The sequence below is a fragment of the Azolla caroliniana genome, unplaced genomic scaffold (genome assembly GCF_043228905.1).
Source record: "Azolla caroliniana isolate FFs.n. ecotype wild unplaced genomic scaffold, voAzoCaro1.0.p SCAF_4, whole genome shotgun sequence".
NCBI lineage: Eukaryota > Viridiplantae > Streptophyta > Polypodiopsida > Salviniales > Salviniaceae > Azolla > Azolla caroliniana.
The window spans coordinates 24,351,833-24,373,819 of NW_028230439.1; the positions used below are offsets into that span (position 1 = coordinate 24,351,833).

The window sequence follows — 21,987 nt, forward strand, 5'->3', positions numbered from 1 at the left end:
ATGAGATATCATGCTAAACTTAAGTTGCTTTTGGGTAAAGACACCAATATCCAAACGAGTAACATAATGATATGCATTGGTAGGATAAAAGTAGTTAAGTTGTGCCTCTTTTTTTTGTTTTGAAAACGACGTTTCTTAAATGTTTGAATTATTGATAGAGCAACCATCATACCAAGAGTGAATGAGTTATCCCTCGATTGTTTAAAGACAATTATGGAAATCAACAACCAAGAATTATAAAACTAAACCTGATCGGTTACACATTGATAGGGTACAATCATCATACCTAGTAAAATGAGTCATGCCTTAATTGTTTGAAGACGGTGCTTTGGATTATCATCTAAGACAACTATTGTACCAAGTAAACGAGTCGTGTCTCGATTGTTTAAAGACGATTATTTGAATTATCAACGGACACCTATTCAAACTAGTGATGAATTGTGGTCATTTTAGCTAACATGGCAATTGGTGAGTCAAACCACATTTCCAATATTCCACATACATTATAGGTAGTAGAATAGTAGTCTAAAAACTACTATGTTAAATATAAATACATGGGTATATATGTTTGCGTTGTTTAAAGACGATTAATTGAATTATGAACGGGCAATTATTCAAACTGGTTGTTTAAAGACGATTAATTGAATTATGAACGGGCAATTATTCAAACTGGTTGTTTAAAGATGATTAATTGAATTATGAACGGGCAACTATTCAAACTGGTATTGCATTGTAGTCATTTGAACTAACATAGTCGTTGGCTTCTGTAAAGTCAAAACATGTTTCCAGTAATTCACATATGTTTTGGGTAATAGATTGATAGTTTGAAAACTACTATGTTATGCTAAAAATACAAACATGTGCATATATGTTTGTGTAACATATAAAACCACATGCATACAGTAGACACATAGATACATGCATATTCACACATTGTGGCGGAAATCGGACTTATAACAGTTATTTTTAAAGAACTCGTTGCAAAGATATTAGTTAGTCAATCATAATTTTGCTACCAAACATCTTGCCAAAAAGTTTTAGATTACTTTGAAGAAAAAGTTTCAAAAAGATCACAACAGTTGCAAATTCTCAAAAGAATCTAATAAAACCATTATTTCAAAGAATTATCTGACAAACAATTCTTCATTGTAATATCATGACACATGGATGGCCCTCGTTATCGGTTGACGATATTTCACATGTGCAACAATTCAATTGAAGGCCACCCTCACAACATTAATAACAGAAATGTTTGTATTGGCAATGAAAAACAATCATTGATATCAGTTAGAACTTATAGTACTCACTTTTTAATTCATATTCTACATCAACACATGTAACAGACTTAAGAGGAGTTGAATATGTATGGCAATTCAAAACAAGTATCCTTGTTCTATCGAGGAACACTATAACATTGAAACGGTCTAATGTTGAAGATTTAACAAGTTTGGTATAAACTATGTTAATAAACACAATACAATGTAAAGGTCATTTAACTAAATCATTTTCTATTTCGTAATCTCAAAACACTTATCATTCTCTCAGAACGAGTGTCGATTGCCACATGTGTTGCTTGTCATAGAGAGTTTGAGCCTAAGTTTGGGACATAAAACATGCGAGATAATGATCATGATTCGTAACTTGATCTTTTTCTCATTCCAATTCACAAACTTTGAGCTTTACAAGATTAGATTTTGTTTCTTGATCGAAGACTACACTAACGTCAAGGCAAGGCAAAACAAAAATTGGAAAGGTAATGAAATAAAAGCTCTTTAATATACGTTGGATGTTCAGTAGATGTAAAGAAGGAATTAAAAGATACCCCACAAGCTCGTGGCAAAAAGTGCACATACTAAGGTATTTTCTTGTTACATATGTCTCCTAAAGTTGTTATCTTTTTCACTCTTTATCCAATGACTTTTTTTCTTTTTCGAAGACAGGGTAGTGTATCTCTAAAAGTGGATGATTAACATAGAAGCATAATAAATTGTCCTATAAAATTGAACTTACTAAGCAATTTTGTTCAAATTGAAACTTGATAGTTCATGAATCTAAGTTGTCAATCTTGGGTACTCTTGGCAATGGCAAAACAAATTGTTTGTAACTTCCAATAGGGTCATGGGCATGAATCTAATAAGCCATTGGGATACATTGGACACATTCATGAGAGTCCCTCTTAGTCAAGAACACGTAATTTAAATTAGGGCTTCTCTCAAATTTTGGAGTTTAAAATTTTCATTATAAAAGTTGGGTGGCAAATACTAATAGCAATACTAATAAGACATAGATTGGCATCCAATATGTGTATCACTGCCCGTTGGGCAACTTGCATTCCTTTACACCTCTGACTTTTGTTAGTGCACCCCACAAATACATTTGTGCAACTTGCAATCCTTTACACCTCTCATTTTTACTACTCTAGTTTGATATATTTGGGCAACTTGCAACCCTTTACACCTCTCATTTTGTTAATGCTACCAGCCTACACGTAATTGTTTTTTTCACCCTACGACAATCACTAGTTGGAACTTGGATGTAGATAATTCATATGCGTCCATGGAGTAAAAAGAATACTTTTATGAAATTTTGGCATCAAGACTCGTCATTGGGATCCTTAAAAAATCTCATTGTAATCACCCTATCAAGTTTTAGCTTTGGCAAAGTTTGACATGTGTAATATTCATCGACACAATAAATGAATGATTTTATAATGTTTTCACATGTAGTTTCCTATTTGCATTGAAATGTGGAGACATCAAATTACAAGCAATGCATATATAACGAAAGATGTAGTACTTTTGATACACTTTTTGATATGTATGTAAGATATATAATGTGTTCCATCACATCAATACACAAATGAATAAACCAAGCAACGTATTTATAGTATTTTCTTTGCTAAACATGTTACCGTTGGATGCCAAACATTGTTTAATTAGAAGCACGTGACTATATTTGATATCTCAATTAAAAGCTATTCATTATGATGTAAATCTGTGAAACATCAATAATGGAAATCTATGCCTCGTTGATAGCATATAGGCGTTTGTAAATATGCCCAATCAAGCATCTCTTTTTAATTCTATCTGAAAACTTACATCTAGAATTAAATGATCTTACATATGGAATTTCATCTCAAAAGATTGGTGAATTTGATGTAAACAAATCATCTTACAAACACTTAGTAGAAACACTTAAGTGTAAAGTTTATTCCAAAATAAATTCCCATAGTCAAACTTAAAAGCACACTCCACAAAAACGCTTCGGAACAACTACAATAACCCTTGTTGTTCCATGATGATTTTGGGATTGTCCACATGAACAAATATTTGTCAAGGATTTTCGTCTCAAGGAACCCATATAAACAGTTAATTGACCAAATTCTATGCTCAAAATCTTCTACAACTCAAAAGTTTGTGTTTTCCTCCTACAAGTTCACAAGCAACCATTTCAAATGAACAATAAGAACATCCACAACTTCATAAGGCGAATTTTGAGATTAGTGATGTAGATATCTTGGAGGTTTTAGATATGGGAAATCCTATCTAATTATTAGATCATCAAATAACTTCAAGTACATTTCACCTTTGTGTAGTCAAGAAATCACATATTTTCTTACGCGATAAGATTCCAATAATAAGGGATTGTTCAAGTTTCTTTCAAGAAATCACAATAACGATATTAACAAAGAAAGAAGGTTACATGAAATGTTGATTGACTCAAAAGTAGTGTGTCTAAGAGTAGTTGGAATAATTAGAGACCACATAGTCCCCAACCAATTGGCTATTATGTCCGAAGCAAGCATATTGTCCTTAAAAATCACGCCTTGTAATCACATTGGCCCCTAGGTAGCACTAAGGATTTTTTGTGATGACCTCTATTTGTTTTGATATTTTTTTCATGTGATAAAAAGTTAACAATGTATAATAGCATTCTTCTGTTTTGGTGTTGGATTTCTATTTGTTTTCATGTGTACAAGCGTGGTATATTTGGTGTGCCCCCTTTGTAGTAATAACTATAGTCTATACCTATCATTTTATATGACATTATGACATATGGTCACGAATTTCAACGCATAACTTATGTGAAGCCAATTTCAATAGCACAAATTGTCATCCTTGCACATATCCAACTTTAGGAGGTTGGAGTGAACATATCATGCTTGTTGCCGCATTACACTATTTGTAAAGTTCTTATCAATATAGCACAATATATCGATCGATCTATCTATCTATCTATCTATATATATATCATTGTCTTCATCCCATTTCTATAGCATAAGAGAGTGATATACTACATAGTTTTTTTGCCCTAAACAACTTCTTGCAACCCTAATACCATCACTTTCATATGAGTTATGCTACATGAAATAACAATATTAGAAGCAATCATAAAAAATAAAATATTGACATCTTGATTTGTTCTATTGTAGACATGCATGTCATCATAGGAACCGTTAGAGTATAATTAATTAATTAAACAAACATAAGGATTTATAGGCTAAAGAAAGAAACGAGGATGTCAAACCACCTGACCAACCCCTAGCAATGACTGAGACAAACCTAAACCTCCTCGATGTCCCATACCATTGAGGTTTGATGTGAGTCATACCTTGGGTTTTGTGAGGATCGCATGTGCTTAACTAACAAAAGCCATAGCCACACTGTTATAGTCTTAACATAGGTTAAGCCTCCCCCATAAGAAGGTAGCTAGCCTTTTGATATAGGCAAAACCTTGAAGCCCTAGTGTGTTCACACTTGACTACTTTATATGAAGTGGTCAAGTGATAACTTAATTGTTATCCCACACCGTATAATTGAATTCCTAACCTCGTTCATTTAAAAAATAACCCACGTTTACTCATAATAAGATCAAGGAAACTATGAAAAACCTATCTCATGAACAATTATGGTTATGCACATAACAGAAACTGGTTTAAGATTAGTGTGATTATGAATTAATCTACTAGAGGAGACTGGCAAGGCTCTTTAGTATAAGTTGATAAAGTTGAAGGTATCATAATGCATTGTTATAAACAAATATATGGCTTGTATTTTTGCCCAAAACTAAAATAGAGAGAAATCTTACTCGCAAAAACAATGTATAAAAGGCAACATATGTTATGAACACTTGTTGGTGGATGTAAAATCGTGCTCCTCTTAACGATTCTTCGTTTATTTGTCATGGCAAATATTTGTGTGCTAAATGAACAAAGGTAGCTTTCCATAACGGTTGCTTGAAAACTTGAACTTTTATTTACTCTACCTACATGTGTCTTTACCGTAGGAATAATGTTCACTCTTTTTAAGGAGGCAACTCTTTTAAAGTATGATTTTGAAAAGTAAAGGCAATGACGAGGAATCACCTTCAACTTGAGGTTTGAGGCCAATATTAAATATAGACTACAATGGCAGCATTTCCTAGGTTATACTACGGATATGATATATGCTAACATCAATCCCTTATAATGGGGCTATTGAAGTTATATGTAGCCTCCTACAATTGCTCTTTTATCGAGGTACGTATAGAAGCTGACTTTTAGTTAGTGAAGTATTGAATAATGGGTCTATTTGATGTATATCATAACCACAAAGTTTGGCACTACATCTTTTGAATGATGTCGATCTTTGAGTAGTTAAAAAGCATGAACTACGAAAAAGAGATCCATACAAAATAAGTGGCAAACAAGGATCATGGAACAAGCTTTGTGTAAAATCTATTTTAAATATATCGCTTGAATTTAAGAGTGTCTATTGTGTCCTTATAGTTTGCTGGAGAACTTCTACCTCTTCCTATATCCACTAGTGTAAAATTTTTATTGTTCTTTGTAGCTAATCCAAAACATTGAAACGAAAAACTGTTTGATGGAAAATGGCACCAATTTTAAATCTTCAATCTCCCTTTTCCAAGGCTCTTTATAATGTTTCCATGTAAAGAAAATGGTTGGTTTCCCTACTTTCGAGGTAGTTTCTTTCTTGACAAAGAAAAAGTCTTCTATGGAGTAGGGAAATGGGTTTTCAAAAGATATTTTAGTATCCAAAAGGCAAGTACATATAAGTGATAATCAAATTGTTCACTTGTTACCAATTGTGACCCTCACACATGTGTTACAATATTGCTCATCCGTGGATCCTACAAGATGGATTTGACACTAAAACGAGTACACTTCCCCAAATGAAGAGCTAATTTGTGAACCTTGTGGAACCAATTATCAACACAACAAATGATAGAGATGTCTTCACACAAAGTCTTGGTACCTATTTGTGAAAGTTATGATGATATATTAAGGGTGGGGGGGGGTGTCATGACTTGAGTGTCACACTAAAGAGACAAGCTAAAAGGCTGAGGTCATATGTGTATGCCGCCTTATTCACACATCAAGACTTGGTGCTTCAAAGTACGAATATCCCTTATTAGGAAGGAGACACACATCAAGATAGCTTTTGTACTTAGGTCCCATGGGTCAATATTGGCCTCTCTATGGACGCTAAACAATTTATCTATCTACCTACTTTGGTTTAAGAGAGAAAATGCATCCATCTCATGTGATTTCAAAGTCATTCAATATCACTGCAAGGGTCTCTTGAAGGATATTTCAAAGTTCGCGATGACTGCATGGATGGTTTCAGATGCCTTTCAACTAAGTACACACCATCCTTAATTGCAATGCAATATATGGCTTTACACCATTCACTTCTTTAAACTTTTGGTTGACGCAAGCTCACTAACTCACCTACATCCCCCCTATGCATGCATGGGCTCCCAAATCCAACTCTCAAGATATTTCAAGGGCTTAGTCTTTGATATCGTACTACATACTAATGTCGTTGCGCTCATGAGGCTCACAATTTATGGTTTCACTACACAGTGCACATCACGGGCATGTGCAGTTTGGTAAAAGGGATGTCAATGTGGTCAATGAGTTGCGTGAAAAACATGTGTATGGCTAAGCCACACAGTGAATGTACTTCTTGGAGACCTATGTGCGTGCTTTTTTATGGTGGTACTCCAGGCCTACAAACAATGGGTATGCGAGGTCCCAAAAAGAGGCAAATGGCCTTGTAGGACAAGCACACACTTAGTTCAAAAAAGAAGGATAGGCATGTCTGAACAAGAAGCCATGGTGGTGGATAGGCATGACAAGCGGCATCTCGACCAAGAGTGCAAGTGTACTATTTGCCGTGATTCACGTGATGTGTGTCTAATGATTACTTAGAACTCGAGAGTCGAGAGTCGAGAACGTATCAGATAGAGGGAAGAAGAATAATGGCAGGAACTTTGTACACAGCTTTATGCTATTGGTCGTAGCTTGTAGGTGATTTTCCTCATACTTTCGTGCACATGGCAGACAGGATCGGGTGGATCTCGGAAGGAGGAGGGGCATTTCGAGATGAATGAGAGAGAGAGAGAGAGAGAGAGAGAGAGAGAGAGAGAGAGAGAGAGAGAGAGAGAAGGAGCTAAAAATTTGGACTCTACTCTTCTCTTCCCTACCCTTTGGGAGCTCTTTTTTCCCGCATCTTTTTTTTTCTTCTTCTTCTTGTGTTCAAATTCTTTACACACAAAACTACAAGCCCATATTTGTAATAAATCAATACTTTGGAGATAAGAGTAAAAAACAACTAATAATGAAAAAAGTGGCCTCTCTCTCTCTCGACTTTACTCTGTTTTTTGTATTCCTTTCACTTTTGCTCTGTTCCTTGGTCTCTCTCTCTCTCTCTCTCTCTCTCTCTCTGTGTTCAGTGTTGGCCACTTCTCTTTCTCTTTCACCCGCTTCTTCCATCAAAAAGGTGCATTTCTTAATCTCCTTCCTCTCTTGCTTGATCCATGTCTTGCTCCAATACACAGACGAGAGAGTGAGAGAGAGAGAGAGAGAGAGAGAGAGAGAGAGAGAAAGTGAGTGTGAGAGAGATGGTATAGTAATACAGCATGTGCCCCTAGAGAGAGAATGCTATGTGGATACCTTGACCCCATATCCTATAGGTAAAGAGTGAGGCTATGTATACTGTCTTTGTACGCATTCTATATGTGATTGTGTTTGAACAGAGCATGATATTTATGAGAGAGCGGGGCTATACATACAGTATGTGGATGTGGATGTGGATGTGTGTGTATATGTATATGGGTGAGAGATAGAATGCATGTGCATACTGACATTGTACAGAGTATGGCATGTGGATGAGAGAGTATTAGTGGATGATGACAATGTACTTGTAGAGGCATGTGTGAGTGTGCTAGAGAGGGAATGTAAGAATATAGGGGTTGGATGGATGTGTTTTGAGAGAGAGAGAGAGAGAGAGAGAGAGAGAGAGAGAGAGAGAGAGAGAGAGAGAGAGTTCATCATCGTGTATGTGAGATAATGCAGGAGTTTTGCATGAAAAGCGTCAGAAAATGAGAGATTGTTGTATGCATGTAATGGGAGGAGAAAGAGGGAAAGAAGAATGGTGTCTTTGTATAGGAGAATGTTTGTATGGGAGAGAGAGGACATCATGGGTGTAAGGGATGTGTGTATATGTGATCAAATGTCTGTGTATGCATGTGTATGTACACTAAGTAGATAAATGTATGAAACTGTATGTATGTATGTATGAGAGAGACAAGAGGAAAGAGATGCCAACACTGATCAGTATGTGGGTGTGGTGTGTATGTGAAAGAGAGAGTGAGAATGAGTGAGATCTATCAGTATATGCATGCCATGTTTTTTGAGAGTGTATGTAGAGAATCCATGCTTTATTAGGGGTGCGTTAAGTTGAGGCAAAAAATGAAGCTAATCCTGTGAGGATCATATACACTTATATTGCAGGCTAATTAATTGAACGCGTTTTTGACACTGATAGTTAAAAGCTATCTAGTTTAGTTGCAAAGATGGGGAAGACAGGCAAAATGTTCAAAATCATCGCCAGTGGTTTCAAATCTCCATCCAAGGAGAATCTGTCTAAGGAGAAAACCACATCACTTTCAAGCAAGAAAACTGACAAAGAACAATTGGTGAGAGCTTTTGGTGATTTCTTTTTTTGGGGGGCTGTAAAGATCTTCTACTTCTTCTGTGATTTTTTTCACACTGAGCTCCCATGGTTTCTTCTGCATGTGTTGTTAATATATTTTATTTCTATGTTTTTCTAGAAGAAAGGAGGTAAGGACAAATGCATATGGAGCTTGGGCAAATCATTATCTCGGAATCGAGACATAGAAACGACTGCAACAACTCCAGTTGACATTGTAGAGATAAAAACAATACAATCCCAAAATGCCAAAAGTGAGGTGGTTACTCAAGCATTTACAACAAATTCTGATCATGAAGTGAAGGGGTTTTTGAATGATAACAGAGTAGATGTAGATTTAGACATCTCTGGCTCTGGCTATGACTCGAAGGGGCTTTCACTTAAGGAATGTATCAAAGAATCTTCCAAAGAAGACTGGGCTGCTGCTAAGATACAAGCTACCCTTCGATGTTACTTGGTAAGGAGTTTTCTGCACAAAGGGCTCAAAAACCCATTCAAAATTTATGCACCCACTTACCCCACTAATGCATGTAATGTGCTGTATGCAAATACGTGATACATTGAAGATTGATCTGTAACCAAGATGAAGGGGAAGATGAAGATTATAATTTGAAGGAGGAGAGGGGTCTTTATCTTTGAAGTGTTGATAAAGTTTTGTGTTTTCTGCTATGGATCTGTTGTATCTATGCTAGAGAGGCTGGGATCTAGCATTATACATACATACATACATACATACATATATATATGTATTGCAACTGAAAAGATTTTTTAATGAATTTGGTTAGATCTAGGTTTGCTTTAATCATTATGTTTTCAATCTTGGTGGAGTTCATGAAAGACTCAAAACTGTGTTTGTTTCTTTGATATTGTAGGCACGGCGTGCATTCCGAGCACTAAAAGCTTTGGTAAGACTCCAAGCATTGGTCCGAGGATGGATCGTTAGAAAGAAGGCATCTGTGTCGCTGCGATTCATACAAGCATTAGTCAGACTTCAGGCTCTTGCACGGGGCCGTCGGGTTCGATCCTCTGAACTTGGTCAACTAGTTCAAAAGCATTTGCAACAGGCAAAACAACAAAAGAGGAAGCCAGTGGTGAGAAAAATGAGAGATAGATATAAAAATGAGAGAGCTGCTCGGAAAATAATGTCATTAAAAACCCAAGACTCTGAGACTAATAAATTTCACGAAAACAAAACCGTAACATTTGAGTGTGTATATCTATTGCAGGAGGGTTGGGTAAGTAGCATTTCCACTGCCCAGCAATTGCAAGCAAAAGCACAGAGTAAGCAAGATGCGATTATGAAGCGACAACGAGCCATGGTGTATACGTTCTCTGAACAGGTAAACTCTTATTGAAGGGACATGGTACATCTATTTATTGCTATAATACACATGCATATACTTATTAATCATATACATATATGTTTAAGTAAATGTATATTTAGTTCGATTCCTCTGATCTTGCAGCTTAATCGATCCACGCAAAAGCCAAATATTTGTTCAGTAGTTGATAGTCGAATCGACAAAAGCTTATGGATTTGGGTTTGGTTAGAACGATGGGATTCAGTTCATCCATGGGGTTCTCTACTTGGCCCAGTTAGGGAACAACGGGGCTCAGCAATAACAAAGATCGAGAAAGTGAAAGCGAGAAAGGAATCCTTTGCCGAGCCACAAACCGAAGATGAAATATATACAAGTTCTGCTGCCGAAAGCATTTTGCCAGCGGTACTGATAAAAGCCGAAAAGCCAAAAGCCAAAAAGGAACCCGTTGTGGAAAAGCAAGACGAGATATCTACAAGCAGAGCCATGTCTCATGAACTTAAAGATGAACACGAGGGAATGGAGGAAGACGAGAAACTGGTTGAAGAATTAGAGAAGCAATTCGACTCCATATTAATGAACGAAAATGATATCAATGGCAGCACCACTACTACTATTCAGCCCATCACTGGAATCACCCCATCCGTTGATGTCACGACTAGTATAAAGGCACCGGAACAATCGCAATGTGACTCGCCTATCGCAGCATCAAGCCCAACATTCTCGTTAAGCTCGCCTTTACAATATTTGGGCACGCAAGAAGGAAGTCCAGAAGAGCCACACCCTCTTCATCTTCTTGCCGAGGAGGACGAAATTCGGAGTGAGAAACATGCTTCAAACACAGATGTAGGTGGATGTGCACAAGTCGTGGAGCCATTACCAAATGATGGTGGTGAGGACTATAATGTAGTACATGGAAGGAACAATGGTGAACTTGTATTACATGAAGGTGATGGTGGTATCTCTGAAGAGATTGTAAAGTGTGACATTGTGTCGGTAGCGTCGGCAGATATGAACCCAACCGGGACAGCTGCAGATGATGAAGTTTCGAGCAAGATGAGGGATTTCACATGCCCTCCTCCGGTAGAGCCGGCCACAGGGTCTAGTCCATCTGTTCCAAACTATATGACAGCCACTAAGTCCGCGAAAGCCAAGGTACGTCCCCACAGTAGCCCAAAGCCAACCAAAGAGTCACCCAAGCAAAAGTTCGATTCGTCACCGAAGCCGAAGAAGAAACCGTCGCCTGCGGCTTCGGAGTCTCCGAACTCACTTACGAAAAGACGTGATTCCCTCTCTTCGATTGAAGGGAAAAGCTCTCCCGGGATGCTTCGGTCGATTGTTCACGTGCGAGCATCTAGCAAGGGAGCTCATTTGGGCTCAGCTAGGGAATTGAATGTCGACCACTCTCCAGCACTGTCTTCGAATGGACATTCCCGCCGTCACGACAAATAAGTGGTTTTTTTCACTTTGGTTTTTTTTTTCCACTTATTTACCTTAGCTTCCTTCACATGATCATCTAACACAAGGACTGTATGGATTCATTTGACATGCATGAGCTTTCTTTGAGATTTGTTTTCTCTTCTTTCTTTCTTTTTTATAATGTTTGCAATTTTTTTGTATTGTAAAGAAACCTTTTGACACAAGATATATAACATAGACAATTGGGAAGTCTCCCTCTTACCATATTATAGCTTCATACTTCCATCATCCTATCCACCATATAAATAAATCATGACTTGATGGAAAGTAATAAATTTCCACTGCTCTCTCGATTAGTGAAACATTTTTTGTAGTGAATAGTTGGATGGAAAAGTAAGAACCTTACAATGATTGAAAGCATTCATTGTGAGGGGCACACATTGAATGTCATTCGAGTAAAAACTATGTCACATTATTCTGTGGATCTACTGTTCATGGTTAAAAAGCACATTCAATGAATGATCCTTCATATTAGTGGTTACTTGTCTTCTTATGGTTGCACATGCACAATGCACATACATTATTACATACATACATTATACATACATATATACATACATCAACCTCTCATTACCACACAGACATTTATCACTCATGTTATCAACAAGTTTGAAAAAAGGATTGTCGTATTGTCATGAGTATTGTCGTAAGTCTTGTTCTTGATGTAAAAGAAGCCCTTCCCACACAAGTTTCAAAGTGCATGAGTGTTTTATTAGATGGGATCACCTTTCACACGCGCGATATATATGAAAAAATGATGTAGTTTTCAAGCCATTATTATTGTTGTTACAACTTTCACAGCTATTGAGGACAATAATGTCAATACTCAGTTCCTATCCTCATTACTGTGTGATTATTCTTGTCGAGAGGGTTTCACTTGATGTGAAGATGAGTGTTGACACAAGTCACCAATCACCACATATACTATGAAATATGTTTTATTATCATGGTTATTTTTGAAGTTTTACTTTTATACATTAATTTCTCTTTCTCAATCTCTTTTATTTTGTTTACATTTACATGTGGAATGTATGGATAAATGTTATTGTAAAATGGTTAGAATTTTTGGGTTCTTGAATGAAAGTGTGCAAAAGCATTTCCTTGGAACACATTCCTTGTACAACCTATGTACACTTTAGGTATTGAGTACGTGATAGAACTTGGGAAATTGAGCGAATTAGCCTTTGCCCCAACGTTGTTGGCCATGGATTCTTGATAAGATTTAAAACTATATATAGTGGTCAAGCTTAGTAAGGTAACACCATTTACATTATGGGACCAATGAATGGAAACAAGTAGCAATCAAGAACGGTTTGATTCAGTTTGAGATTGTCAAACTCAAACCGTTTTAAAAAAGTGAGACTTAAACCTAACCACAAACCAAATGGTTTTAGAGATTCTCAAATTGTTAAACCATTAAAACCGTAGTTTCATGGTTCGGTTTCAATTTTCAAGTTAGGTCATCAATAATCAATTTTAAAATGTGCAATAATTCAAATTTTGATTTTTCCAAATTCAAATAAGATTTTTCTTAAAATATCATAATTAGGCTCTAGACTAAAAAGGCTATTAAAAACATAATTTTAAAAATAAATTAATAATCAAGTGGCAACTCTAAACTGTTTAAAACAAAAATTGTTAAGCCAATAAAGGTTTGAACAAAATTGGACCGAGTTGTTGACCCCCCAAACTGAATTGTTTAAACCATTAAGCCATGATTTCATAGTTCGGATTGGTTCAAACCGAACCATTGCAAATTGCTAGAAACAAGTTCATGTCAATTCCATGATGGTGGGAGGGATGCGATTGACACAACCATGGGTAGGCACACCCTAATGAAGGAAAAAAAGTTTGATTGATCTATTGGTGAATGGATATGTCCAAGACATTCTTTGCGAAACATGATTGCAACATTACGAAAATGTTGGCTAGTCATTTAGGGAAATTCGAAATGTTCAAAAAGGGGGAAAATTCTCATATGAGACTGTCACAAGGTGGTGTGTTGGTGGCTTGAACGTTGTACATTGTTGAAACTTGTTGAAGTTGATGCCACCACATAAAATCCAGATGTAGCTCGTAGAATTGACTAGTTTATGGAGACCTTGAATCACATTTTTATTCGAGGTTTTGAGGCATTTATACAATAAAACAAAAGCTTCATTATACTCACGTTTTTATTATCAAAGAACAATCAATCTAATAAGAGTCATTGTGAAAGATGGAAGGCCTAAGGCTAAAGTCAAATTTATGATTTAATATTGATTAGTGTGTTGCGTAATAATGACCTATTTTTTCCCTTGATAGATAGGGTAAAGGGGTGAGACTTCTAGGTTTAAACTTCAAATCCTCATACACAAATATATAACAATAGCTTTTTAATAACTTTGCTTATTTATTGTTGCACCATTTACATAAATGATTGTGGATTCTCTATTTTGAAGGCCCCATGAAATGCTTCATCTCTTGTATTATTGTGCTTGAGAAGTCTTAACTCAAGTTTCAAATGCTACCCAAGTGTGGCTCTTATTTGTTTGTGTAAAAGGTCTCTCATTCTCCTCTTAGTTGTAATGTGTGGCTCCAAGCCAAGTTTTTCATCTCTTTCCAAGGTGATCCCTTTAAGGGAGCTCATTAGAGTTTAGTGTACTCGGTTTGGGCTTGTTGTGATGCATGCCATATGCCCTCTATTGTTCGAATGGTTGTGGGAGTATCATATAAATCCACAATGAATGCATTAGTCTCTTTCAAGAGTCAAAACATGATGACAAACTTATTAGAATACTACAATTTTCCAAGAATTATGCATGTCTCATACTTAGTAGCATGAGCAAATTAAAAAATTGATCCACTTTATATCTATAACAAATGCAATATCCTCCTTACCATCAAAATACGATTACATGCTTTTTTCATGAAAATGTGCAATAAATATTTGAAGAGAAAGAGAAAGGTGTTACATGGATGTGGTGAATTTCTTTAGGAAAAAGCTAACCATTGACAAGGTAATTACATGTACAAGAAACTTAGATGAAATGATGCTCTATCTGTCATGTAACCTAATTATGTGATTGTTCTAGAATCCATATAGGATATTTTCATGCCCTTACATAATTGTAATTTGTAGTTGTTCAGGCTGCTGCTAATATTTTCGTGTCCTGTTAATAGCCTTGAAGGAGAATAACAATGTATTTTACAAAAAGTAGTTGACATAGTCATCAAAATCTGTATGCAACATTTGTGGTTCTTGTGTTTGCCTACGTTGTTGGATTGTATTTGATTGAAGGGACAAAATGAATGGAGCCATATGGCCAACCCTTTCTAATCTAGCTTGCTTTGTACTTGAGTGAAGCGATATCACTTCCTCTAGTTGATGATGAATTTGATGTTTTTGATTAAAACGACCATCGTGGCATCTAGCTTCCTTGCAATATCCACATAAATCATAGCCTACTTTTTCACGGCAATCTCTACATCGATATCGTCTTCCCACAATTGGAAACATCTGCAATGCATGTCATATCATATAAATTATTAGTACACACACATTTCACATCAATATCTTTACAATCATTAGATGTAGTATCAATTTAGTTATTCCATCACAAGAATAAGGTTTTACAACAACAAACATTGTTGGAACAAAGTGGCTGATTTGTTGAAGACAATAGGAATGTGTTTTTGTTTGTTTGTTTAAGGAATCATCTAAGTCTGTTTATAAAAACTTTTATTTCATAAAATTCCTTTTCAAACTCCTTTATTTCTTTACACAAAATGTTAGGTGTACCGTGTGTACATGTAACTCGTCTTTAAGAGCTAAATTTAACATAGGTGGTCTTCTTCTTTGCATTCTACATTGGCTTGCAATGGTAGATTATGTGTGCAATGTGCACATTCAGTGGCCTTTAAGAATCGATGGCAAGGACTTCACTTATTTTCGGGTACAACTGCTGGTCCGAAGTGGAATTATGCCATAGCTTCTTTTATGTTGGATAGCTGATAGTATTGTTTTACTTGTTTTATATATGACATCATCAGTTTGATCAGATGCTTATACTAACTTTTGTATCTTACAATAATAAGTGAGATGAAATGTCTCCTTCTGTTTTCTCTATGTATGTATAGTTTTCAAGTAATATATACTAAGGTGCATCTTTCATTTTTAAAAAAACAACAAACCTCAAATTTTGTCAATAAACTTATGAAACGTACCCCACAATTGTCGCATCCCACTCCCTTGTGAATTAAATCAAGTTGTTCCTCTTCCACAAGACCATCTACATGTATCCCATAAACAGAAAATATGGTGTCATAAGATTTACAAACAACAAGAAAAATGTTTAACGAAACTTGCAATTGCTCACAAGGTTACAAGGGACAACACATAGGACTACATAGGATGAAATAGGTGAATAATTGTTGTGTAGGTGTAGGGGGGTTAGTAGCAAAGTTAATGTGCAGAGTGGTGTGTGACATATGACATTGATTGGTCATTTACCATGTCAACATGTGCCCCATAGCAATAGGATGTTGAAGTTGGATTTGAAATAAACAACTGCGGAGAGAATCAAGATTCCAACCTTGAGGAATTGAGAATCTTCTAGGGCCTAACATATCAAGGTAACATAATGGGCCTAAGATAATCTTGATGGGGTGCTAACACTCAGTTGATTATGCCAAAGGAAATACCTACTCAGAAAGAGGCAAATGTTTCGAAATGGGATTTGTCCCATGTTGGGAATTGTTTGTAGATCTATATTAGGACAAAGGAAATTGTCCCCTAGGTTTGCCAATGGCATGGATTTCCTAATTATGACTAGAGACTCTTTAAAATTTTGATGGATAGGCTACTAGATAATTGAAGTGCAAGTGGGCAAGGTAGTGCTCCTAAGCTAAACCAAGGAGAAAAAATGAGGGAAACTGTAGTGAGAGAAAGAGAGACCCTACTATATTATAATTGATTCATCACAATGCATAAGGTTTCATCACATTCATATATAATACAATTTATTGAAGGGTAGGGATAGGCCCATGTATTATTGATGGCATATCATACTTCCTCAAATGCCACTCTTATTTACCATAATTCTACAAATTCCATTCTAGTTTACTGAATTCCTGAAATACCACATAATTTAATAGGGTGCTTACAAAAACTACCACATTTTGAGAAGTAATTATTATTTATAGGAAGGCACATTGATTTCCTCAATCACCAAACCACTTGTAGGTTTTAATTACCAATTAATAGTCCATGTTTCACTACTTTTCTCATACTTCCATCAATCATATTATTGGGCCTTCAAAATTTTGAATATTAACCTTGAAGATTCAAATTTGCCAAATAATGCCTAGTAACTCTTGGAATTTGGTAAATAAGAGTAGCACTCTAGGAATTATGGGGAGCGAAAGTACCATACTGATAATATCCCGGCTACAATTTACACTCACCATCAAGACTTGGACGATGTTTGGTATCATCAAAAGTATCTTCAATGAAATGAGAAGACACCTCGTCTTTCCGTTGTTGATATTGGATTGGAAACCTCATTTGCAAGTAGTAATGTAGTTCCAAGCATACATAGAGTGATGCCCTAGAATGGTGACACTCACAAGAAGGGCATTTATTTAACCGGATGGTGGAATTTTCAGTATTCAAGCATGACTCGCAAATTGCTACAAAGTTTCAAAAAATGTGTTAGTCTAGAAGCATATTTCTAGAAATAAAACACCTAACATACCATAGATTGTTCCAACACTTGGTTGTTTGGGCCCCATACACTATGCCTATTGAGAAAAGGTGGTCAATGTTTAAAAAAAGGAAAAAACATGCCTATCGTTGTGCTTTTATTGCGGGAACAAAAATGTGAGTAAAATCTTGTTTCTATCTATGTTTTGAGTCAAATTTTCAAATAATACAAAATTTATGAGTGCAAAAAGCCAACTTAATTGTTATTATGCCTTTCTAGAACATTTATTTTTGTCTCAACATCACAATTATGAGGGTTCTACAATAACCCCAACAAAATCACGTTTTGTTCTAGATCATGCATGTCAAGATTTTATAGTGGTATCATTGGTATGTAGATCTTATGAGTTGAAAGGCCAACAAACTGTAGATATTAGAAACTATCATCATGCACGAGATGGTGGGGTCATCACCTATATGATTGACAACACCATTTTATGTAACAAAAGGCATGTGCCATCCCTAAGGTGATGCTATTTTTAATCTCAAAAGCCCCTCATGTTCTACATATACTAAGAGTTGTTCTTAGTGGCTCATTCTTTTCTATGAATTATATAAAATGAAATTAGAATTCACTCACGCTTTTTCCCTTTGGTCATTTAGAAGTATCTCCATGGTTCATTTCGAAACTCATTTCAATAATTGAAGTAATAATGTAACACTTTCTTTTATGTAATTTAGTAATGTTAACTATACCAGTCTTAAACCACATGGGAAAATTGCTAGTTAATTAATTGAATGATGTTATTTTGTTTTATTTTGTTACAATAATGTGTGTGTGTGAGAGAGAGGTGTTGTAATTTACCTTCACCACAATTCAAGACTATCGGTCTATAGAGGAGTTTATCGCATAGTGCACATGGGAAGTCGTCCAAGGAAGGAGCAATGTCATTTGCCTTGTCTTTAACCATATGTTCCAAGGTGTTGGGTAGCATGGTAGGTTTCAAAACACGCAATGATGGATTGGCTCCAATTTCGTGCTCATGATTAATTATTTCTCTATGACAATCTATCTCCTTTGTTGATTGTTCATTTTTGGCATATATAGGAAACAAGTCAAACTTCTTTTTATGTGAATTAGATTGTTGATCAAGTTGCATGGATGTTGGTGTCTTATACACATCAATTAATGCTTGGTTGTACATTCCAAGGTTGCCCATTCTTGGTGAGAAAACTTGTAGTCTTTCCTCCATTCCAAGGTTGTCCATCCTTGGTGAGAAAACTTGTAGTTTTTCCTCCATTTCTATAAGATCATATTATATTTTTGAGAGAAAATAATATATTAGTGGAAGACTAACCTTAATTCATGCAAAAAACTCAAAACTTTACCATTACAATTTCACCATGGAACTTCATTAATCATTTCGTGCATTGCAATGAAGAGGTCTAATAAAAATGCCTACCAAATAGAATTGGGAAGGTTACATTCTCTAGATAGAGGGTAAGTACATATAGAAATTGGCACTATTAACAAAGCAAATGATGGGTTGATGAATAAGTTTTATGCATTGTTTTTGTGAGGAAAATTGACAAATTTGTCGGACTCTTGACATCAGAAGTTCACTATAAGCAAGGTTTATTAACTAGGTTTGGTGGGGGGAAAACAATTTGTAGGTGCTAGGTACTTAAAAAGAACTTTTTTGTGAACTCACATGTTCTCCAAAATAGTCACATATTTATGACTTTCCCCAATCAAGGACTCGTATGAGTTATCTCACCTACCGAAGCTCATGGTGATGATTCTATGGCTCGAGTATGATGAACAATTATCAATGATATGGTTTATATGAAAAAGATACCTTGGGTTTCAAGAGCTCGAGCAAGGTAGTCGTGAGGGAATGCGATGTTAAGGAAGCGATGCAAGAGCGTGCAAACACGTGGGAAATGGATGTATGATCGTCTACACATCGGGCACTGTGACGGCTTCTTCGAATCCATTGCCTTGTGGACACACCAGAAACAAAACATGTGGCCACAGGCTAATAATATAAAGTTCATTACATTCAATACCCACAAAAGAACACAAAAAGAAGATTAGATGTGATGTATATATTTGTATACAACAAGAAGAAGAAGGAAAGGAGATATGGATGAATAATACTAACATTGGACGATGGGTTTGTAAGCTAAATCCCTGAGAGTGAAATAAAAAGTAAATTAGCATAGTTAACTTAAATTATTTATTTGTTTAAAAGCATTTTTTGATTTATTATTAAAGAGAAATCTTACAAGCAAATCAAACATTGAAAGTTTTGTTGATGATTTTCCATGAAATGTTTGCATAAGGAGGAGGAGGAGGAGGAGGAGGAGGAGGAGGAGGAGGAGGTGTGTGTGTGTGTGTTTGAATAAGGAGACTTTATGTAATATATACAGATACAGATACAAAAACAACTAGCGAAGTGTGTGACCAATTAGGAACTCCTTGTGGTTAGCAAAAGGTTCTCTCCCCTTATAATTGTGTGGGTCATTTAGTGATGATTCATGATCATTTATATAGACATCTTTCTTAGTTGGAGAGGTCAAGGTTTGTGTATCAAACTTGACCAATGATGGATAAATGAAGGTATAAAAGTCTTATCATCTTCTAGTGTTTTTAAGGAATTCAAAATTTCATGCTTCTTTGTTAGGATAGATGATTGTTGACCTTGTTATGTTCTCATAAATTACCCATTTTCCAAATTCTAGTTAGGATGCCACAAACTCTATACATGCAACCTTACGAGTCTAATTGAGTCAAGTAAGCTTGACTTGACTTGACTGATGTTTTATTGGGAATATTCGTAAGAGCTCCTTTGTATGGTTGAGAATTTGTGAGTATTTTGAGTTTGTTTTTTTTTTTCCAAAATAAAGCTACTTTCCCATTTTGAGTTTGTTTTCCTTTTAGAAACATTAAAGTAATCATCAAACTACCATCATCCCCCCTTTCTAATGAAAGTTGTTACAATACACTATTGAAATAAGGGAACCTATTATACAGATGGACTTTGTTCTTTATGAACCAAAATGTGAAGGTTCAATGGTATGTCCCCCGAATTCTACATTTTGAGGGGTTTAATGTTGTGAGCTCATGTTTCATATGACCACATTGTTGGGCTACAATATCATAAAATACATTTTGTTGTATGTTTCATTGAATGTTATATTTTCTTTGCAAAAAACGTTTCTTTTCTAATTGTCTAGATTTAGTAACACCACATAATGAGACGTTCTTTATGGCTATTTTGCTATTAAGAAATGAATAGTTTCTCCATCGAATTGAAAATATAATAAAATCTACCTAATATAGAAGCTTCTAAAATGTGAAAATAAAGAACTTTGTCTTTCACGATTGTAAACACTAGTCTCACAATTTAGGTCAAAAGAGAGTTGCTCGATACATATTATTCAATATCATCACCAAATGTGGTTGCTATGTGTTGGGTACATCTTGATTATGCAAATAGTAAACAAAATTATAATTCATGTCATTCAATTTCTAGAAGATTTGACCTGTGACCGCAACATTGAAATTATGTTGTTCATTCTTTATCTTATCCTTCGTCGATTAATTGGTGGTATATGTACGTGTATATATAAAATACAAAAACTAAACTTCTATATTTATGCAAAATTTGAATGAATATACCACTCTCGCCTCTTTACTTTTTACGAAGTGAAAGTTTGAATGTCCTTCCGAAACTATCCTTTACTTGATTTATTTTTCCAGAAAAAACACTACTTCGCATTAGTTAGCAAACAAATTACATCATAGACCACCAAAAATTCATCAACCCTCACTCTGGCCTTCTCACCAAAGTGGTCATAGTCCCGACTCCCCACCTCATTTTCAACAAAAGTATCCCAACAACTCTTATAACCTAGTAATTTGTACCATATCTATACATATTTACAGCACCTGGTCCTTGGTGGAAGCCATTGGCAGAAACAGCCATCAGGGTGCTTGGTAGTTATGTTGAGTTCACAACATAAAATTTTCATTCTAAAGCACAATGTTAGAGTCAGTAGAACATACACAAGAACACGACATCATGTGTTAACCCATAGTGAGAAAGTGACTCCCTTTTAAATACTTTCTTATAACTTATTTAAATACTAAACTTCAAGCGGATAATGGTGTGGTTTGAACTTTGTGGTTTAGATATGGGTTGCAGTTCCCAATAATCCGTTCGATAATTTGTTCATTATAAAAACTTTTCTCTTAGAAAAAAATAGAAATAGAAATTTACAAGATAATATAATATTTGCCTTCCACTTAGAATTATTGCAACATCAAATCAAACATTTAGCACTAAACCATAATGTAAAAGCATTGAAAGTATACTTGTCATTAGCATACACTTCAAAGGTTTAAGCTATCATCTCTCTTTCACTTTGAAAGATTCCCTCTATTTATCTAGGCTTTAGTGATCAATTTCCAATAATGATATTGATCATAGTAGAAGCACCT

General features: G+C 35.5%; 2 protein-coding genes across 3 annotated transcripts; one reads left to right on the forward strand and one right to left on the reverse strand.

The window, feature by feature from the left end:
* The first annotated feature begins 7,832 nt into the window (after positions 1-7,832).
* On the forward strand, positions 7,833-12,006 carry LOC147865560 (uncharacterized). The gene is made up of 6 exons (XM_087318395.1): positions 7,833-7,980; positions 8,801-8,985; positions 9,121-9,456; positions 9,872-10,090; positions 10,226-10,339; positions 10,466-12,006. The coding sequence occupies exons 2-6, from the start codon at positions 8,863-8,865 to the stop codon at positions 11,768-11,770; spliced, it is 2,097 nt and encodes a 698-aa protein (XP_087174521.1). The 5' UTR covers positions 7,833-7,980; positions 8,801-8,862; the 3' UTR covers positions 11,771-12,006.
* Positions 12,007-14,796: 2,790 nt separating this feature from the next.
* LOC147865561 (E3 ubiquitin-protein ligase PRT1-like) lies at positions 14,797-19,841 on the reverse strand. 2 transcript variants are annotated; one of them, XM_087318688.1, is made up of 7 exons: positions 19,770-19,841; positions 19,646-19,674; positions 19,340-19,519; positions 18,346-18,783; positions 17,243-17,467; positions 16,004-16,068; positions 14,797-15,296 (listed from the first exon to the last, which is right to left on the reverse strand). In XM_087318688.1, the coding sequence occupies exons 1-7, from the start codon at positions 19,808-19,810 to the stop codon at positions 14,985-14,987; spliced, it is 1,290 nt and encodes a 429-aa protein (XP_087174814.1). In that variant the 5' UTR covers positions 19,811-19,841; the 3' UTR covers positions 14,797-14,984. The 2 variants fall into 2 exon arrangements, with proteins under 2 accessions (XP_087174814.1, XP_087174815.1); XM_087318689.1 differs by having other exon boundaries at positions 19,340-19,481; positions 19,770-19,821.
* Positions 19,842-21,987: the final 2,146 nt, after the last annotated feature.